At 33.0% G+C, this 21762-nt stretch overlaps 1 protein-coding gene across 3 annotated transcripts in view; it reads left to right on the forward strand.

Annotated features, from left to right (window-relative positions):
- The window catches only part of LOC129231461 (phosphatidate cytidylyltransferase, mitochondrial-like), a 128834-nt gene that overhangs the window by 12323 nt on the left and 94749 nt on the right, over positions 1-21762 (forward strand). For all 3 annotated transcript variants that reach the window (XM_054865783.1, XM_054865786.1, XM_054865785.1), the window contains exon 3: positions 13580-13672. In XM_054865783.1, coding sequence (XP_054721758.1) covers positions 13580-13672 — 93 coding nt within the window. The remainder of the gene's footprint in view (positions 1-13579; positions 13673-21762) is intronic.

The following is a 21762-nucleotide window of genomic DNA, read 5'->3' on the forward strand; positions in this document are numbered from 1 at the left end:
CTTTGCATTTTCAATTTAATTGTTAAAATTGAACTTTGAATTAAAAAAACTTTGTTTTTTGCCATCATACTATTTGTTGTCACCGCAGAATATAAAGGTTTTCTTTTCTTCAGACTTAAGTGATTCTTTAATTTTATAACCAAGTTGTATTCTTTTATATGTTTTGAAATTAACTAATTGCTTTTTTTTCTTGCATTTCAAAGTTGTTTGTTACAAAAGCAATCTAAGATTTTTTTTCGTTACATACTGAAATAATTTTAAATAGAGTTAACTTGTGTACTTAAGTCAATATTTTTTTTTTTTTTTTTGTTAAAATGCTGTATTCATTCATTAAAACCTATGTTCTTGATTAGAGAAAAGCTCCCTATGAATGGATGTCAAATGGTTTCATCTGTTTTGCATAAATATATCAATTACTTATATAAGAATAACTACATTACTTCTATTGTTTCACTATTACTTGTGATTCTTACAACAATTATTATACTGTTTGAAAACTTAGTTCAAAATAGTTTTAATTACTTTTTAGTTCTTAAATACACATATGTTTTTAAGAGGAATTTTAATAGTTTCTTAAAATTCTTATGCTAAGTGGTTTCTGGAAGTGAAGTAATTTTTTTTTTAAATTTTCTATAATCTTTCCATTTTAGAAAAATTAAATATACTGTTTTGTAGGTCCCCCCCCCCCCCCCCCCCCCCCCCCCCAAAAAATTGACTTGATACATTTTTTTAACCATTTTATTAAAAAAGTAACATCTTTTGAAAATATATCTTTAGTTCAACAACTTTACACAACTTAAAACGTTAAAAATACTGCATTTTATACAAATATACAATGAATTTCAAGTAGAGCAAAGAAAGAAAACCATTATCATTGGTAAAGTAAATCAGGGAAATTTGGTGAACTTAACCAGGGAAATCAGGGAAAAGTCAGGGAACTTTTTTTCACAGTTCCTGTCGCCACCCTGTTTTTACGAACAATAATATGTCATCCACTTCGTCTTTTAGAATTTAAGTGGTATGTGTACTTGATTGAAATGTTGTAAGTTCTGAATGATGGAGATCTTTCCACAAAATTTTGAAGCGCTTAAGTAATTGAATATCTGATCTAGAACTAAGAAACAACTTCTTTAAGGACACACTCTGCAGTACGATTTCAAGTGCATGATGATGGCAATCCAAATGTAATATATCACCGTTGAGTTTTTGCTCTAAAAGATTGCATGCACAATTTATACGGTTGGTATGGCAAGTGGTTGTATCAAACACTACAGCTATAGAACAGTTAGCAATAAAGAGCTATCATCTAAGATATCATATACAACTGAAGAAATATCTAAGGAGTTCCGAGTAGCTGTTCAATATTAGGACCTGAAGTTATCACAGTAATCCTGTCGGCGTTCTTTTTCCAGTTACATCTGGATGCAGCTTTGTATCCCAGTGAATAACTACAAAATCTAAATTTTAATTCATGAAATTTAATTTTACCTCTCGAAGATTTTCTTTTGCTCTCTTAAAGAATGTACGATTGATCACTAGGTCATTTGGATTTAAATTTACTGCATCTACATAGGCTGTAAATAAATGAACAACATCTTCATCCCTAATATGGCATTTGTCTAAGAGTGATGAAAGGCGAGCAGATATCAATAGTTGCCAAGCTTTTTTGTATTGTGGTAGACCAGCTGTAGAAAACAAAAGTTCAGCAGGTTAGGACAGATATATATCCATTTCGGTTCTAAATTTTGTGAATCGCAAGAATTTGATGATAATAAAGGACTATGTACTGAAATAGAAGAAAATTAATTTAAAGTATAGATTTCTACATTGTTCCGATCTGGATATTCTTTTTAAATTTATATTATAGCTATGGAAAATACAGTATATTTTTATGTTAGCAGTAATCGAGGATTTTTCAAAATTTATATTTTAAAAATTAAAAATTGCATAAGCATTTAGGTATGTTTATAACAAAAGAACAGCAAATTAAAATATAATTGCAATTACTTATATTTATAGCATTGGAACCTTGCGACTCTATTAGACACACCTATTACACAGGGAATTTTGTAAATCAAACACCCCCAAAGCCTGGAGGAGGCAATTTGTTGTTGTCAAAGATCGCTCATTAATGGCCTAGGTCATTCATTAATGGACTATAGAATCCCTTGTGTCCATCTTGATGGGAAGAAACGTTCCCCTGCCGCTTGGTCGGAACAAGCGCAGAAGATCGGTACGCTTGACCCAAGGCCTTTGGTGTACATTTTATTCTCTGTAACATGTTAAATTTTACAGAATGAAAGTGAGAGAATAGTCGATCTGGAAGTAGCAGCACCTATTGAGGTTCAAATTACTTTAAATATAAAACGTTAGAATATTTTTACATAAAAATGAAAAAATCCGGAATTTTTTCTTCGAAACTCAAAAAAGGGGGCCCTAGGGGCACGTGTTAATATTCATGGATTGACTTTAAATTTTGCAAGTATCATTTATTTGTGCAATGGAACAAATTGAGGGGGCGTCGCGTAAAATATCTCCAACTTCAAAAATAAGGACCACCCTAATATATATATATATATATATATATATATAAAATTAAGCAAACAGATTTTCAAATATTAAACAAATTATAAATAATTAATGATGATAAAAAAGAAAAATGCAAACGGCTATTAAGTAGGAAAAGATAAGATAGGAAAAGATAAAGTGTGAATCCAGAGCTCATCAGCCGTGGAGGATTCATTAAATATGGTCAAAAGACCAAAATTTTTAACTATGAACTAAAAGAGAATGTTTAAGCTCTAGTACCTGCAATATAGAGTAACAATTGGCAAAAGCACCACTTGCTAAACTAAAAACAATAAACTAGAGCTCAAACCTAAAACTAAAAGCAGGGCGTTTCGCCTCGACTAATTAGGAGAACAAGTTCCAATAATTAGCCATCCATGGGACAGTACCTGCCTATAACAAAATTGTCTTACCTTGAAATCCGCATAAACACAGCCAAGTCCATTATTCAACCTGATAAAGTTCATTCCAGTTGGACAACAACTATAATAAGCAGTTGTAATATATAAATATAAATAGCAGTTCTTCAACAGTTGTTAAAACTTTCGGTTTGATTGCAATTCAGATTACCTTTCATCAACTTAAAAATGCCTCACGGCGTGGTTCATGCTCATTTCAAGTAACTGTCAAAGAGGTTGTATCCAATGATACAACCTCTTCTAAACTGATTAAACAAGGTTGTATCATTGGATTGAAAGAGACCGGTTTGTCAAATCGGAGAAATGTTGTGATTAAGCTAGAATTCAGTAAAAATTAATTTAAACTACTTAAGGTTCTACTAAGGTTTTGCATAACAAAATGAAATACAAGAAAGTAAAATGTAAAAAAAAAAGGAGTAATTAAAAATGAACAATAGATTTTATCACTCGAGAAGTAACTTTGCCTTAACTGTTGGTAATCATGGAAACTAAAAAATCTGAAACTTCACCATTCTTGGGTTTTGTGGTCTTTTATATTTTACTTCAGAAAACGCTGAATTTTCTAGCTTTTTTTACCCCAAGACAATTTTTGTGCTTTGTCCATATACTTACCCTGCAATATGCTACAAGTACTCCACATTTTTCCCAAAAAAAGACAAAAAAAACCCACATTTCATTTAAAAAACCCAGCTTTAGTTGGGTTTTTTGGATTTTACTTTAAAAAAAAACCCTGGGTCCATGGGCTTTTTTAAAAAAAACCCGGGTTTTTTGCCAACCTTGTTTAACCCAAATTCATTTTTCTTAAGATTTGAAATAAACAGAAACATGTTGTGCAAGACTTTTTAGCTCTTTTACCAGTCATATTTAAAAACTAAAAGCATTTTGCATAACACCTTCTAGGACATGCTCCTGAATAGTTGGCAGGTTACAGAAAACAATGTTTAATATATCGCTCATGCACAAAAAAAGTAACACAACTCAAAACACATATTTTGTGGTTCACTTAAAAATATATAACAGTTTTAAATGTTGGTTACAACAGGAAAAACATCATAAAGGTCCCTATTGTTTGCAAAATGATTTACTAATGCTCTAAAACTGAACTTTGGCAATCCAAATGTAATATATCACCGTTGAGTTTTTGCTCTAAAAGATTGCATGCACAATTTATACGGTTGGTATGGCAAGTGGTTGTATCAAACACTACAGCTATAGAACAGTTAGCAATAAAGAGCTATCATCTAAGATATCATATACAACTGAAGAAATATCTAAGGAGTTCCGAGTAGCTGTTCAATATTAGGACCTGAAGTTATCACAGTAATCCTGTCGGCGTTCTTTTTCCAGTTACATCTGGATGCAGCTTTGTATCCCAGTGAATAACTACAAAATCTAAATTTTAATTCATGAAATTTAATTTTACCTCTCGAAGATTTTCTTTTGCTCTCTTAAAGAATGTACGATTGATCACTAGGTCATTTGGATTTAAATTTACTGCATCTACATAGGCTGTAAATAAATGAACAACATCTTCATCCCTAATATGGCATTTGTCTAAGAGTGATGAAAGGCGAGCAGATATCAATAGTTGCCAAGCTTTTTTGTATTGTGGTAGACCAGCTGTAGAAAACAAAAGTTCAGCAGGTTAGGACAGATATATATCCATTTCGGTTCTAAATTTTGTGAATCGCAAGAATTTGATGATAATAAAGGACTATGTACTGAAATAGAAGAAAATTAATTTAAAGTATAGATTTCTACATTGTTCCGATCTGGATATTCTTTTTAAATTTATATTATAGCTATGGAAAATACAGTATATTTTTATGTTAGCAGTAATCGAGGATTTTTAAAAATTTATATTTTAAAAATTAAACATTGCATAAGCATTTAGGTATGTTTATAACAAAAGAACAGCAAATTAAAATATAATTGCAATTACTTATATTTATAGCATTGGAACCTTGCGACTCTATTAGACACACCTATTACACAGGGAATTTTGTAAATCAAACACCCCCAAAGCCTGGAGGAGGCAATTTGTTGTTGTCAAAGATCGCTCATTAATGGCCTAGGTCATTCATTAATGGACTATAGAATCCCTTGTGTCCATCTTGATGGGAAGAAACGTTCCCCTGCCGCTTGGTCGGAACAAGCACAGAAGATCGGTACGCTTGACCCAAGGCCTTTGGTGTACATTTTATTCTCTGTAACATGTTAAATTTTACAGAATGAAAGTGAGAGAATAGTCGATCTGGAAGTAGCAGCACCTATTGAGGTTCAAATTACTTTAAATATAAAACGTTAGAATATTTTTACATAAAAATGAAAAAATCCGGAATTTTTTCTTCGAAACTCAAAAAAGGGGGCCCTAGGGGCACGTGTTAATATTCATGGATTGACTTTAAATTTTGCAAGTATCATTTATTTGTGCAATGGAACAAATTGAGGGGGCGTCGCGTAAAATATCTCCAACTTCAAAAATAAGGACCACCCTAATATATATATATATATATATATATATAAAATTAAGCAAACAGATTTTCAAATATTAAACAAATTATAAATAATTAATGATGATAAAAAAGAAAAATGCAAACGGCTATTAAGTAGGAAAAGATAAGATAGGAAAAGATAAAGTGTGAATCCAGAGCTCATCAGCCGTGGAGGATTCATTAAATATGGTCAAAAGACCAAAATTTTTAACTATGAACTAAAAGAGAATGTTTAAGCTCTAGTACCTGCAATATAGAGTAACAATTGGCAAAAGCACCACTTGCTAAACTAAAAACAATAAACTAGAGCTCAAACCTAAAACTAAAAGCAGGGCGTTTCGCCTCGACTAATTAGGAGAACAAGTTCCAATAATTAGCCATCCATGGGACAGTACCTGCCTATAACAAAATTGTCTTACCTTGAAATCCGCATAAACACAGCCAAGTCCATTATTCAACCTGATAAAGTTCATTCCAGTTGGACAACAACTATAATAAGCAGTTGTAATATATAAATATAAATAGCAGTTCTTCAACAGTTGTTAAAACTTTCGGTTTGATTGCAATTCAGATTACCTTTCATCAACTTAAAAATGCCTCACGGCGTGGTTCATGCTCATTTCAAGTAACTGTCAAAGAGGTTGTATCCAATGATACAACCTCTTCTAAACTGATTAAACAAGGTTGTATCATTGGATTGAAAGAGACCGGTTTGTCAAATCGGAGAAATGTTGTGATTAAGCTAGAATTCAGTAAAAATTAATTTAAACTACTTAAGGTTCTACTAAGGTTTTGCATAACAAAATGAAATACAAGAAAGTAAAATGTAAAAAAAAAAGGAGTAATTAAAAATGAACAATAGATTTTATCACTCGAGAAGTAACTTTGCCTTAACTGTTGGTAATCATGGAAACTAAAAAATCTGAAACTTCACCATTCTTGGGTTTTGTGGTCTTTTATATTTTACTTCAGAAAACGCTGAATTTTCTAGCTTTTTTTACCCCAAGACAATTTTTGTGCTTTGTCCATATACTTACCCTGCAATATGCTACAAGTACTCCACATTTTTCCCAAAAAAAGACAAAAAAACCCACATTTCATTTAAAAAACCCAGCTTTAGTTGGGTTTTTTGGATTTTACTTTAAAAAAAAACCCTGGGTCCATGGGCTTTTTTAAAAAAAACCCGGGTTTTTTGCCAACCTTGTTTAACCCAAATTCATTTTTCTTAAGATTTGAAATAAACAGAAACATGTTGTGCAAGACTTTTTAGCTCTTTTACCAGTCATATTTAAAAACTAAAAGCATTTTGCATAACACCTTCTAGGACATGCTCCTGAATAGTTGGCAGGTTACAGAAAACAATGTTTAATATATCGCTCATGCACAAAAAAAGTAACACAACTCAAAACACATATTTTGTGGTTCACTTAAAAATATATAACAGTTTTAAATGTTGGTTACAACAGGAAAAACATCATAAAGGTCCCTATTGTTTGCAAAATGATTTACTAATGCTCTAAAACTGAACTTTGGCAATCCAAATGTAATATATCACCGTTGAGTTTTTGCTCTAAAAGATTGCATGCACAATTTATACGGTTGGTATGGCAAGTGGTTGTATCAAACACTACAGCTATAGAACAGTTAGCAATAAAGAGCTATCATCTAAGATATCATATACAACTGAAGAAATATCTAAGGAGTTCCGAGTAGCTGTTCAATATTAGGACCTGAAGTTATCACAGTAATCCTGTCGGCGTTCTTTTTCCAGTTACATCTGGATGCAGCTTTGTATCCCAGTGAATAACTACAAAATCTAAATTTTAATTCATGAAATTTAATTTTACCTCTCGAAGATTTTCTTTTGCTCTCTTAAAGAATGTACGATTGATCACTAGGTCATTTGGATTTAAATTTACTGCATCTACATAGGCTGTAAATAAATGAACAACATCTTCATCCCTAATATGGCATTTGTCTAAGAGTGATGAAAGGCGAGCAGATATCAATAGTTGCCAAGCTTTTTTGTATTGTGGTAGACCAGCTGTAGAAAACAAAAGTTCAGCAGGTTAGGACAGATATATATCCATTTCGGTTCTAAATTTTGTGAATCGCAAGAATTTGATGATAATAAAGGACTATGTACTGAAATAGAAGAAAATTAATTAAAAGTATAGATTTCTACATTGTTCCGATCTGGATATTCTTTTTAAATTTATATTATAGCTATGGAAAATACAGTATATTTTTATGTTAGCAGTAATCGAGGATTTTTCAAAATTTATATTTTAAAAATTAAAAATTGCATAAGCATTTAGGTATGTTTATAACAAAAGAACAGCAAATTAAAATATAATTGCAATTACTTATATTTATAGCATTGGAACCTTGCGACTCTATTAGACACACCTATTACACAGGGAATTTTGTAAATCAAACACCCCCAAAGCCTGGAGGAGGCAATTTGTTGTTGTCAAAGATCGCTCATTAATGGCCTAGGTCATTCATTAATGGACTATAGAATCCCTTGTGTCCATCTTGATGGGAAGAAACGTTCCCCTGCCGCTTGGTCGGAACAAGCGCAGAAGATCGGTACGCTTGACCCAAGGCCTTTGGTGTACATTTTATTCTCTGTAACATGTTAAATTTTACAGAATGAAAGTGAGAGAATAGTCGATCTGGAAGTAGCAGCACCTATTGAGGTTCAAATTACTTTAAATATAAAACGTTAGAATATTTTTACATAAAAATGAAAAAATCCGGAATTTTTTCTTCGAAACTCAAAAAAGTGGGCCCTAGGGGCACGTGTTAATATTCATGGATTGACTTTAAATTTTGCAAGTATCATTTATTTGTGCAATGGAACAAATTGAGGGGGCGTCGCGTAAAATATCTCCAACTTCAAAAATAAGGACCACCCTAATATATATATATATATATATATATAAAATTAAGCAAACAGATTTTCAAATATTAAACAATTTATAAATAATTAATGATGATAAAAAAGAAAAATGCAAACGGCTATTAAGTAGGAAAAGATAAGATAGGAAAAGATAAAGTGTGAATCCAGAGCTCATCAGCCGTGGAGGATTCATTAAATATGGTCAAAAGACCAAAATTTTTAACTATGAACTAAAAGAGAATGTTTAAGCTCTAGTACCTGCAATATAGAGTAACAATTGGCAAAAGCACCACTTGCTAAACTAAAAACAATAAACTAGAGCTCAAACCTAAAACTAAAAGCAGGGCGTTTCGCCTCGACTAATTAGGAGAACAAGTTCCAATAATTAGCCATCCATGGGACAGTACCTGCCTATAACAAAATTGTCTTACCTTGAAATCCGCATAAACACAGCCAAGTCCATTATTCAACCTGATAAAGTTCATTCCAGTTGGACAACAACTATAATAAGCAGTTGTAATATATAAATATAAATAGCAGTTCTTCAACAGTTGTTAAAACTTTCGGTTTGATTGCAATTCAGATTACCTTTCATCAACTTAAAAATGCTTCACGGCGTGGTTCATGCTCATTTCAAGTAACTGTCAAAGAGGTTGTATCCAATAATACAACCTCTTCTAAACTGATTAAACAAGGTTGTATCATTGGATTGAAAGAGACCGGTTTGTCAAATCGGAGAATCTCTCATCATATGATTCGAAGCGATGTGGCGATTTGAAGATGCTGGCAAGGATGGCTGAAAAATAGCAGAGTTCAGCATCAGGATGGAAGCAGTTGACCTCGGGTCACAACAGATCGTGATGACAGAGTGATTGTCCGATCAGCTGTCACAGCGCTTTCTTCATCTCTATGAACCATCAGGTGTTCAACCCAAACACCAGTGTCCATCATGACCATTTACAGACGATTGGGACAGCAAAATCTATGCTCTCACCGACCGTTACGCCACCTGCCACTAACGCCTACACACTGCCAAGCCAGATTACAGTGGTGCATAACTCGATCTGATTGGAATGGTGCCGACTGGGGACGTATCCCGCATCCAACTGTGTCATTATGATCATCGAAGAGGTGTTTTTAGACACCCAGAGCAGAGGGGGGATCCTAGTTTCACTTTTGCATGCCACACTAGCCCTCAACAAGGCATTATGGTCTGGGGTGCTATTTCCTTTGATAACTGGACCTCTTTGGTAACAATTAGAGGTACACTTACTGCATAGTGGTACGTCAACAACATCCTAAGACCTGTTTTGCTGCTGTTCCTTTTGCTGTACCCTCGGCTGGTTTTTAGCAGGACAATGCCTGATAACATACGGCACGTGTTGCTATGAAATGTCTGCAAACTTGTCAAACTCTTCGGTGGCCTGTTAGATCACTAGATCTCTCTCCTATCGAGCATGTCTGGGATATGATGGGTTGGCGATTGCATCTGGCAAGGAATGTTGATAACCTCCTCCGACAATTGGAGCAAATTTGGCGGGAAATACCGCAGGACACCCTCCGGGAACTTTATCGGTGTTTGTCAAGCCGTGCTTCACCTTGTATCCAGGCTAGAGGCGGGTCAATACCTTATTGAACTTATTACTGTAACCCTGACATAAATTATTCAGTTGTTCTGAGAATATAATCCTTTACTATTCTGTGCATTGTCTTCCTATCCGCTAATTTTCGTCTCAATCAGATCACTCCTTCTTGGTGCATTGATTTTTTTGTTATAGAGTGTATATTCATGTTAGACTTCCAAGAATAAAAATAATTTTTTTATATTCAACTCAAAAAAAAGTTTTTAACTATTTTTGACACTTTCTTAATGTGGCCATCCCCCCCCCCCCCCCCGTCTCTAACTGTTTTCCTTATTGTTAGACTTTGTATGCATTATAAGGGAAATGTTTTGCATTTTTTCTCAAAAAAAGGGGATTTTAACTATTCTTGAATTTTTCTCAGGGGGGGGGCAAGGCCCCCATGGCCCCTCCCCTGAATCGGCCCATGGCCGCTACAAAGCAGTAGTCCTAAAGAAATTTATTTTCTTGATTTTCATCTTTCATAAATTTTATAACCACTAAATTCAGACGTACACGCCCTTAATTATCAGCCTTAGCTTTCTTGAAAAGCGGCATAAAACTAGCCAACTCTCATTTCTCTGGCACTGCTTATGAGTTATTAACAGAGTTGAATGTATTTTAGGTAACATCTGCTAATTCCTCTGCACATTCTACAAAAATTTTTGGAGAAGTATAATCAGTTCTGAGATCTTTAGTTGCATTAATTCTTTGGAAATAAAATAAACCATCCTTCCTAGAAAACTGGGTCTTCCAGCTGTATATTAGTGTGTGTCTTTTTCGTGCTAACTGTTGTTAAAATTACTGGAAAATAGTTGCATTACTTGTTAAAAGTATATTACCAGTTTGAAAACTTTATTTCAAAAATAAGTCTTTTTTTTAAATTGCAACTGATATTTTTTAATACCGGTTTGTTAAATTAGTTAAAAGACAATATATGGTTTAGTTATTGAGCAAAGATTACTATTTGATTTTGTTAAAAAATAACATTAAAAAAAAAAATATATATTTTTTGCTCCCGTCAGAAGAAAGCGAAATAAAGAACTAAAGTTCTTTTGAGCAGTAATGAAAATAAATGGGTTCAATTTATCCAACGAAGCACCTTTTTTTTTGGTTTAAACCCACAAGGTTTATGATACGTTTTCTTTTTTCTTTTGCATTTCAGGGTGCCAAACTTTACTTAATAATTCATGAAACTCCATTACATTTATACTTAAAATATCAGTTTAATTTTAAACGTTATATTATTGGGAGATTATCTTGAAAAGTATTGTACCTAACTAATGGTGGACAAACCCTTACTAAAAATTTCTACTAAAGACACAGTATATCCCCTTGTCCTGATCCTGGTTGATATTAGATCATATATGAGTGCTCCCCCCCCCCCCCCATAATATATAACTTCTGACTGTTATGTGTATATGGGTGATTTTCTCAACACGTTAACTTTTGCTGGTGACAAGTTGAAAAAATTCATCTCAAAACTAATTGATAGTTGTTAATTTTTGCATTAAGACAAAACATTTAAGGACACAAATCAATGATCACCAATGAAAAAAAATAATGAGTTTTTGAAATTTAAATTGCAAGGAAGAATGTAATTACTGTTCACTTACCTAAATACTACAAGAACCACAGAATACACAAGAATACAGAAACTCAGAAAGATGTTTCGAACCTTTTATTTAATTAAATAGTAATGAAAAAGAAAGCAAAATATATCATTAAAAAATCATTTCATAAAAATTTTAACATCAACAAAAAAAAAGAAATAGAATATGTCTAGAATTTTGAAGGAATATTTCTGTTTTCACAAAAATCTTTACTTTTTTAAATAACAAACATCAATGCATCACTTATTTTTTTATATTCTCTTAAGTAGTACAAAATTTTAAAAATACACAAGTAATATTTTTAAATAAAAATAATATTCGTTAATTTGAATTCAAATTTTGGATTTGGGGACAGAAATGACAATTAACTGTAAGAAAGCTTTAAAATTCTTTTTTTGTGTTTCATGTCATAATAATCTAATATAGTACATATCACCTTCAAATTTCAGAATATATCTTGTTTATTTCATTTAAATTGTCTATGGTGTAAAAATGGGAGGAAGTTGGTGTATTTATATGACACATAGTTTTGTTTTCAGGAAAGTTCTGTTTATGCACCATAAATATATAGTGCATAAGATAAACTCAATTAAACTATTTATAGTACAGGGGGGAACTATTTATAGTGCCTATTATCTTAGGCAATATAAGTAGTTTTCCCCTTGAAAGTCCATGAAATATGTGATAAAAGATCTGTGTTTTTTTACATTGTCTTATAACATCTAAAGGCCTTAGAAAATGTAATTTTAAATGCTATTCTAGAAACTATTTACTGTTGTAAAAAAAATAAGGATAATAGTTTTGATGAGTCAATCACAATGCATACCTGGATACCACTTTCTGCCAAATAACTGCAACCTACTGACCGAAATTTGTTATATTACAAGAAATTGCAACTTATTTCTTTCTTTTATATTTAAGTATAAATTTTAGGTATTTTTATTTAGCGGATAAAATATCAACTATCGTTGCACTCGATGCATAATGTTTACAAATTAAATCAGCTTCTCAATAAATGCAGGTCAGCCCTCATTAACCTATAACTCTGATTTGCTTTACAAGAGCATTTTTTAAAATAAAAATCAAACAAAATCCAAATATGAAAATAAAGACTCATATTGTGCATCTATCCTGGGGCGGATACAGAAAACTATTTTAGGGACGGGAGATTCATGCTAAAAAATGCCCCCCCCCCCTTCTGTGAACAAACTTACAGTTTTGGGTATGAAAAATTTCTGAAACTGCTTGGAGGTCAATAAAAAGCACCAATCTGGCAGGAATAGGGCAAGTAGTTAAGTTAGATGTTGCAAATTAATTTCATAAGCAATGAAACAAAGTAGTAGTTCAAATATTTGCTTTCAAAACTAATTAATGAATTGAAAAAAAAAACTCATTGTTAACATTTTACACAAAGTGTTTGAAGACAGTGTGGACGGATACTGTTGTATTAACACAGAACCTGGGGACACATACAAAATGATGTATTTTTCGAACTTCATAAATAATTTGAAGAATATTGCTATGGCACCACACTCTAGTAGACAATTATACTATATCATAATACATAAGTATTTATTTTTTATGACCTTTTCATATTATAATAAATTTGTTGACAAATATGTGTTGAGGACAGGGGACAGAAACAACATTTCATCCACATTTTATTTAAGTTAAATTTAAGCACAAAATGTTGCTGACACACATTTCGAATACTCCGTGTGAGCATTTCAAATAAAATATGTCATTAAATATTGAAAATAAATGTTTAGTTAAAAGATATAGCATTACTACACAAAAGTAAACAAATTGAGAAAACTCCCATTTATCTTACTGTTTATAGATGTGATATTTTATATTAATTTTTTAAAATATACCTTGCTTTAGTTTTACTAGTTGTATGCAACTTTCCATTTCTTTAAATTCTTGCATCATTGTAAATCCTTTTTTAATCGCATTTTAGCTCATTAAATATGGTGTTATTAGCACTGATCACTTGGTTGAAGATTTGTTAGATTGGCAAACAATGTATCCTAGTGGCCGTTTACATAAACCTGTAAGTAAAATTTCAATGAAACTTTGTTTTTCTAAAATACTTTGAATCTGTAACATTCTGAGTAGCATAATAAGCAAATAATATGTTATATGCATTTGTGCTATACTGTTTATTTTCTCTCATAATTGTTTAAAAATTGGTCCAGCACCGAACAATAAAATATGGATCGTTAGTACACTATATTCAAAATAACATAATAACAATGAGGAATGTCATTTTAGTTTTACTGCGAAAGTTTCATATTAAAGACAAGAGAATGAACATCTCTTTAATTGTCTGTTTGAAAACTGTTGTTTTATTTTTATTTTGTTATTTTCAATTATTTCGACACCTAACATTAGGGTGTTCTGAAAAATACTTATTTTTCTCATTTCGAAGATGGGTAGCGTGGAAGAAGTGCCATTAAGAGAGCAAAGTGCACATAGAAATTTTGGCCAAATGCTGTTTTTTTTCTTTTTTAAATATACTTCTGGCAAAATTAGTAAAAAAAATAGTATATTTGCATTTTTGACAGTGGGTTGTGTGGAAAAAGTGCCACTAGGCCCTAAATTCCCCTTAAAAATTTAAATTGTGGGGTACAACTTCTTTTTTCAGAAATGTGTAGAAGTTTCCACAATCTCCTATTTTTTGTAACTTCTAAATAAATTTTGTTAAAATGCTGTAATCACTATATTTGTCTGAAATAATTATATAGTTTGTCACATATGGATGTATTTTTAGAGGGTTGGTGTTTCATAAACTAAATAATTATTGCTTATAATGTTTTTTAATTTGAAGTAAACTTAGAAATTTGTGCAGCTCTGTTTGCTTTGAGTTCAAAACTAAGGTTGGGTGTCACCAAAATAATTTTTGCCTGCCCTTCCAGCAGAGTGTTTCATCTTTACTTTTTTAGGCAATAAAAGCTTTTTTTGAGTTGAATTTCTTCATTTTAGTACTTTTACTTCTATTACAGCTTTGCTATAATGAAAGCTGCTCTCCCTTCATGGTCATTTGTAGCTTCTGTTACTATTTGAATAGTATTTCTATTTCCAACTGGTGTAAATGACCTGGTAAAGAGCCGACTATAGATTCTAAAATCGTTTCAGACACTGACAAAATCAGGCCCAGATCTGTGCACCCGCAGGGGAGGGGGGCACGTTCTTATAGGGCCCAACAGCCTGAGAAATTGAAAAAAAAAAGCACTAAGACTTGTTAACATTGCAAATATGCGCTGATGACCTCTGGGAAGAAGCCCTACAGATTTTGTTGCGGGGGCCCAAAATTTATAGATCTGGGTATGGACAAAATAATCTGACAAAAGTTTCCATGACTCAAGATTGAGAACCCAATCGTATAGATTGTAGTATTCCGTAATGCTTGACTTTTGTTACCTTAAAATCTTGAATTTGTTCATCCTTTTTTTTTTTCTTTGAATTGTGGCATATTTTTGCAGATAATTTTCATAACAATGTTTTGATATCTTTTTTTCATCTGTTGTCATTGGTGTGGTTGCACTTTCGAGAAATCTCAGGATGGCCATATTATTTATTTTCCTAGATCCCTTTGCTTGCCCTGGTGGTTTCATACGTGAATCGTACAGGAAAATCTCTTATTACAAACAGTGTGAGATATGACTTTTTTTTTATTTTGAGGTGCTAAAGTGCAAGCAAGAAGTTCTTTGGGCAACCAACACTAAGTAACATGCCCTGGTTTGCTGTCTTGAAACCCTGGAGGGCTCAATCGAATTAAAACAGTTGCTCAACGTAGTACGTAATTATGATCTATGCTCATTTAAGTATAATCTCTTTCTTTTGCCTGTGTAACATGAGAGGAGTAGCCTAGAATGGTAGCATAAGTTTGCTTCCTACCACTTCGCTTTGATTTGACCAGAAAGTCCTTAAATTCAGTAGTTTATCCTATTTATCAGGTGTCAGATTGGGAGCTCATTGGTATAAAAAATGCCCACCAAATTTTGCAGTTCTTTTTTTATTTCTACTAGGTTTTTTTTTTTCAACCTCCGATAGGCTGTAAAGAAAAGATGGGTAAATAAACAAAAAACATTTTACTAACAAAAGTAATGTACAATGCAGGTTATTTCTCTATATAATCACCTTGAGGATGAAGGCATTTGTCATATATGTAAATAATCTTTGCAATAACCTGTTCATAAGTGTTGCCCCCAATGATTGGAACTGAGTTGTGACAGTATCTTTGAGTTCCCCATCAGTTTGGAAGCGCTGCCCCAGTCGCCTACTATGCACACCAACTTCCTGCTGCATGCCTGGCCTTTATACTGTATGATCAGAGGTTGGAAAGAAAGCAACCCTCGTATTTCTTTTTTTGCAACACCCGCAGTGGCACTTTTTTCCCTGTTCTTATAGGGCTGCTGGTGCACCTGACTGCTATTACCGTATATACTCGCGTATAGGTCGATCTCGCGTATAAGTCGACCCCCCCTTTTTCAGAGAAAAAATCCAGAAAAAATCTAAAACCCGCGTATAAGTCGATCCCCATACTTTCCAAAAACATCGCAAATTATTTTCAAAGAAATTTCAAAATAATGAACACATTTATTTACAAATAAAATAGGAATTAAATAGGAAAACATTTCTAAAAGCCTTCAAACTCGGATTCCGAGTCGGACGCAAAAAAGAAGTTCAGTAAAGTCCGCTTCCGTCGTCATCGGTTGCGTTCGACGAAACTCACCGGTCTACCGGTAAGTAACTGGTTACTAACCGAAGCGTTCTATGATCAACCGGTTACCACAGTGGTTACCATTCTGAGCAGTTGATTGGTTGATTGGAGCACGTGATCATTAGCTGTCACGTGATGAATTAACCGGTCGCTCTCGGCTGAGCTCGTCGAACGCAACCATTGTATACATCGGCGGCTGCAAAATCGTCAATGATATCAGAGGTTGCGTTCGACGAACCTCACCGGTAAACCGGTAAGTAACCAGTTACTAACCGCGGCGTTCTATGATCAACCGGTTACCGCAGCGGTTACCATTCTAAGCAGTTGATTGGTTGATTTGAGCACGTGATCATTAGCTGTCACGTGATTCACTAACCGGTCGCTCCCGGTCGTGCGCGTCGAACGCACTCTGAGTCTGAATGGCGTGACTGTTGACGATAAATATTTTCATACGTTTCACGATATTTGTTAAATGCTGATTTGATCCTTAATAAAGAAGAATAAAATTATCTTTATTTATGTGTATTATTTAGGTTTTTTTAGTTATTATTTTTGAATAAGTTTACTTTTTCACACGATCAACTTATCAGCAACTACCTGTAACCGCACATCGGCATTTCTCGTAGCTTCCCGGCTCTCGTTGATCGGAAAAAAAATTTCGGAAAATTTGACCCGCGTATAAGTCGACTCCCCTTCCTTTGATCTCATTTTTTGGACAAAATTTCTCGACTTATACGCGAGTATATACGGTAGTTAAGAAATTGTAACTTTGTTCTTATTTTGAAAGATCAGCCAGTGTAAGAAACAGGGCTGCACAAAGTTTCTTAATAACACATTTCAAATTTTAAAATTTATAAGCGATAAGCAGTTAATTTATAATGTATCAAAAATCCAAAAATGCATCATGTAATACAAACTGTGTAATTATTTCAGATAAATACGGTAAAAAAAATTTAAGGTTTCAACAAAATTTATTAAAAATGTTGAAAAAACAGAAATTTGCCATAACTTTTATGCATTTGCGGCAAAAGATGAATTATACCACACACCTCTTTTTTTTTGCGCAACTCATCATCAAAATTAAAATTAAAAAAAACTTTTTTTTTTGCTAATTTTGCTTAAAACATAAAAAATACGCATTTTTTCGAAACTTTAACACAGTTGGAGCAGATCAAGAAATTGACCAAAAAAATTCTGTTTTTATGTGCACTTTGCTCTACCAATGACACCTTTTCCACAATGGCTATCATCAAAATTTGGAAAAAAGGTTCAAATTTCTAGAAATTCATCACTTAACTCAAATTTAAGGCATGGGTATTTTTGCCATGGGGAAAAAAAATATCTAAATTTGCTCTGCTAAATTCAATTCAAAGTTTCTGTTAAATAATATGTTTATATACTGTCAGAGCTCTTGATATCTCGTGTTTCTGCTTTGCATGGAAGTATATTGGTCTAAATTGCTGTACATAGTGTATAATGGAAAGTTTTCTCATTAGCTCCAAGTCCTTACTCTGCTCATGTCAAAATCCATACCTGCCAACTTTTTTGCAATAGGTGTAAAATTTACGTATTTTATTTATTATAACGGTTTTATGCACCCATCCCTATTTTTTACTTCTAAAAATCCAATTGCTTCCGCTTTTGCAACATTCACCCTTTTTTGTCTGCAGTTTGGACATTAATGTTTTTGTGTTGATGATTATTTTCAAACCCTTCCTCTATTTTATCTTCTATTGAGGACTTGCGCACTCATCTTTTGCCATTCCTGTTTCAAACTATTTTTCTGGTTTCATCCTCGTTAATTCAAGCCAAAGTTGTGTACAAAATTTACCTTTATTTTTAACCTTGCTTACTAATGAAATAGTTTATGAAGAATGGAAGAAAATTTATTTTTTCTGAGAAGTATTAAATATAGATGACAATAGATACCGGAAGTCAACCAGTTCTATTGTTCTCTGGAAAAAGTAGGCAGAAGCTTAGAAGATTTGAGACTTTCTTAAATGCAGGAACATCCCCGTCATTTCAAATGTTTTGAGTAGGGGGGGGGGTGTATATTTAATGTTTTTTTTCCTGAAAACAACAAAAACCACGCCGACTTATGTGTAAAAATATTGATTTTTCAATGCCAGGAGGGAGAAGGGGATAAAAGACCTCCGAAATGATGGACCTGTGCAGTGATTTTTTTTAGACCTTAACCTCTTGGTAATATCCGTTCTTATAATAAGGAAATATGGTAGCTTTATCAGTAATGTAGGTCTGTAACTATTAATGGCAAAGAACAATGGTTTTTTGGTAATTATAAGAAGTAGTCTTACAAATACGCAAATGCTACAAAAAATCTTGAAAATTGAGTATACAGGTATGTTACATGCAGTTAGTAGGATTTACAAGACTGATTTAGGTGTTTAACATATCTGGAGCAATATAAGTATTTCACATCCTGAGATTTTCCCCAAAGAAATAATCAGCAACCTTTTAGTATCTTCTCTCAATATTTGCTTGTTTGACTTTTAGTATTGCAACCTTCAAATGACCAAACTTCCTTTCAAATGTCTGACAAAATTCTTTTTACAGAGTTTCAATCATTCCTCTGTTCTATTGTAGCATATATTGCTTAACGACTGCTGCTACATCTTAAGAAATTGATAGCAACATTTTAATTGACAGATCACCAAATTTTAAGACTAAGGAAAAGCTAAAAAGGAGTATATGTAATCCAGTTAAATGTTTTATTTTAAGAAGTTTGGTTGATTAGTTAGCGTTGAGTTCATGCAACCAAGTGCAGTCGCAAAACTTCGATCATGGAAGTTATAATTAAAAAGGCATAAAAAAGTGAAATGAAGTAAAAAGTTTATTGAAGATTAAGAAAAAATAAGGATATATAACTTCAGTCTGGAAAAGTCAAAGAATTATTTATTGGTCACATATTTTTTTTTTTTTTTTTTCACTGAGAAAAAGAAGAATCACACCTGCTTCTATAAATGAAAGAAATTGATTAAAATGTATAAGAAACTGTAAAAAGAAATGGAAAAAGTCTCCTTCTTGTTTTGCGTTTAGCTTCAAAAGTCATTCTCCAAAGTATTGCGAAAAAATGGTTTAGCGCTCTGTGCTGCACTTCACCGATAGGAGATTTCCCAAGCAGTATAATGCTTCAATTAGATCCCTTTTTTTTATAAGAGAGATTGCCTTGTTTTATATTGAATTAGCTTTTCATTAGATAAGTAAATTCTTCTTCAAAATGATTGCAATTCCCAACATCAAAAATGCATCTGGCTCAAAAATAACTATATGAAGTATTTTGCCTCGCTAAACACAAAAATCACCATAAAAAGTTCAGATTAGCTCTAGTTTTCAAGATACAGAGCCAGTAGGGGTAGTGAAATCTCACTAATGCTCATTTTTCCTTGCAGATAGAAGCACCCTCATCACTTTATGTCTCTACTGCTTGCACGTAGTTGCAGGAAAGTGTGCACTAATTAGTAGTGCCAAGAAGACACGGTTTTGAAAATGATTTTAGCTTTTAGATGAATTTGAAAAACTATATCTTTATTAGATTTATGCAATCATTCAATTATTTTTTCAACATTCGCATTGAGGAAGATATTAAATCAGTTTCCTCTTTGTATAAATATTTACCATTCCTACAAAATCAAAATTTTATTTTATGTTTTGTATCATTACTTGAAATTTGGTTTAAAAAGTTTTTTCTTCTTCTATTACTATTCTCCTAACTTTGTTTCTAAACATAGTAGTTTCTTTGCTTAGTAATTAGCTAAAAAAAAGGGTCATGGCACAAAGGCTGTTTTCTTAAATTTTCTTTGCCAGAAAACTATTTTTGATTTAATGTTTGAAGCCCTACACAGGAAAAGTTTCTGTTGCACCAAAAAAGTGTGGGGTCAAAGGATGTTGGGGGGGGTAGGAGCAGGGGTGCCCATCCCCCCCCCCCCCCAAGCTCAATAGTGCAAAATCCTCCCAAAAATTTTCTCACTTTCGAATAAGGTTCGAATAAGGTCGAGTTTCTAATTCCCAGGCAACCTAACACGGGGAGGGGGGGGGGGTAACGCCAACTACTGCCATATGAACCGAAATATCGTTAGATTGTTGAAATGTCTCACCTCAAAAAACTTAAAATATGGCCCTTGAGTAAAAAAGTTTAGAGATTTTTTTTTTAATCGTAAATAAAAAAAATACAGAGAGTAGATTCACCTTTCTGGTTTGGGATAAAGTCATTACTGGATGTAAGCAAGTTGAACCTTGTCGGAAGTATAATATTCAGTCAGATAGGGGGGTCCAGGTTTTTTTTAATTTTGAAATTGTAGTTATAAAAACACAGTTTTAGACATTAATTGGGAAGGTTTGGTGGCATCAACTGGAATGATTCAATTGTCCCTTCCCGGTATTTTTTTTTTCGAAATTGAAATATAAAAAAGTATTTGTAGATACTCTTCTGTTATGTAAAGGAGAGTGGGGGGTTCGGGGACTCTCCCCCGAAATATTTTTAAAATAGTAGTTCTAAAAACGCAGTTTTAAACTATCTGTGGTAATGTTAGGTAGATAAGAGATTCGGGAGGTGTCCCTCTGAAAGTTTTCGTGATTAAAGTCTTAAAATTGCGATTTCAGGTCATCTATGGTTAGGGGACAGGCATTTTTTGGAAATTGAAGCTCTAAAATCACATTTGTAGCTGCCCTTCATGATGTTAGGAAAAGGAGTTTTGGGAAGCACTCCCCAGAAATTTTTTTCGAGATTGCAGCCTGAAAACCAAATTTAAGTTGATCTTTAATGATTTTGATGAGAGTGGGGGAAGGGAGAGGGGCGCTCCACTTAAATGTTCCACTTAAATGCTGTTGATTAAGAAATGCAATTTTGATAGATCTTTGGTATTGTTAGTGGAAGGAGAAGTTCGGTGGCATTCCCGCTGCAATTTTTCAAAATTGAAACTCCAAAAAGGTAATTGCAGATTGTCTTTGATTCTGTTATATAAGAAGAGGGAAGGTTCAAGGGCTCTCCCCATAAATTTTTCAAAATTGCAGTTCTAGAAACTCAGTTTTAGATAACTCTTAATGGCAAAGAAGGCGTTTTTTGAATGTTACAGTGGAGGAGCTCACCTGGATGTTTACCAAAATTGAAGTCGCATATCCAAAAAAGATGGATCACGCACAAATTCACTATAACAGATGTTTTTCAGAAACCCCCAAAATTGATTCAGCTATTCAGCACAATCAAAATTCAGAACTCAAAAATTTTCAGGAATCTAATCCTTCCTTCTATGACATATCAGATACAGAAAAAAATAAAAATGATTTTAGAAAAATAATTAAAATACCTTAAGAACAAACTGATCTACTTCCAACAGTGGAACCTAACGTCATTGAAAGTTTTATAAAAATCATCTAATGATAAATTGAAAGAACGGTCA

The sequence above is a fragment of the Uloborus diversus genome, chromosome 10 (assembly GCF_026930045.1).
Source record: "Uloborus diversus isolate 005 chromosome 10, Udiv.v.3.1, whole genome shotgun sequence".
Lineage (NCBI taxonomy): Eukaryota > Metazoa > Arthropoda > Arachnida > Araneae > Uloboridae > Uloborus > Uloborus diversus.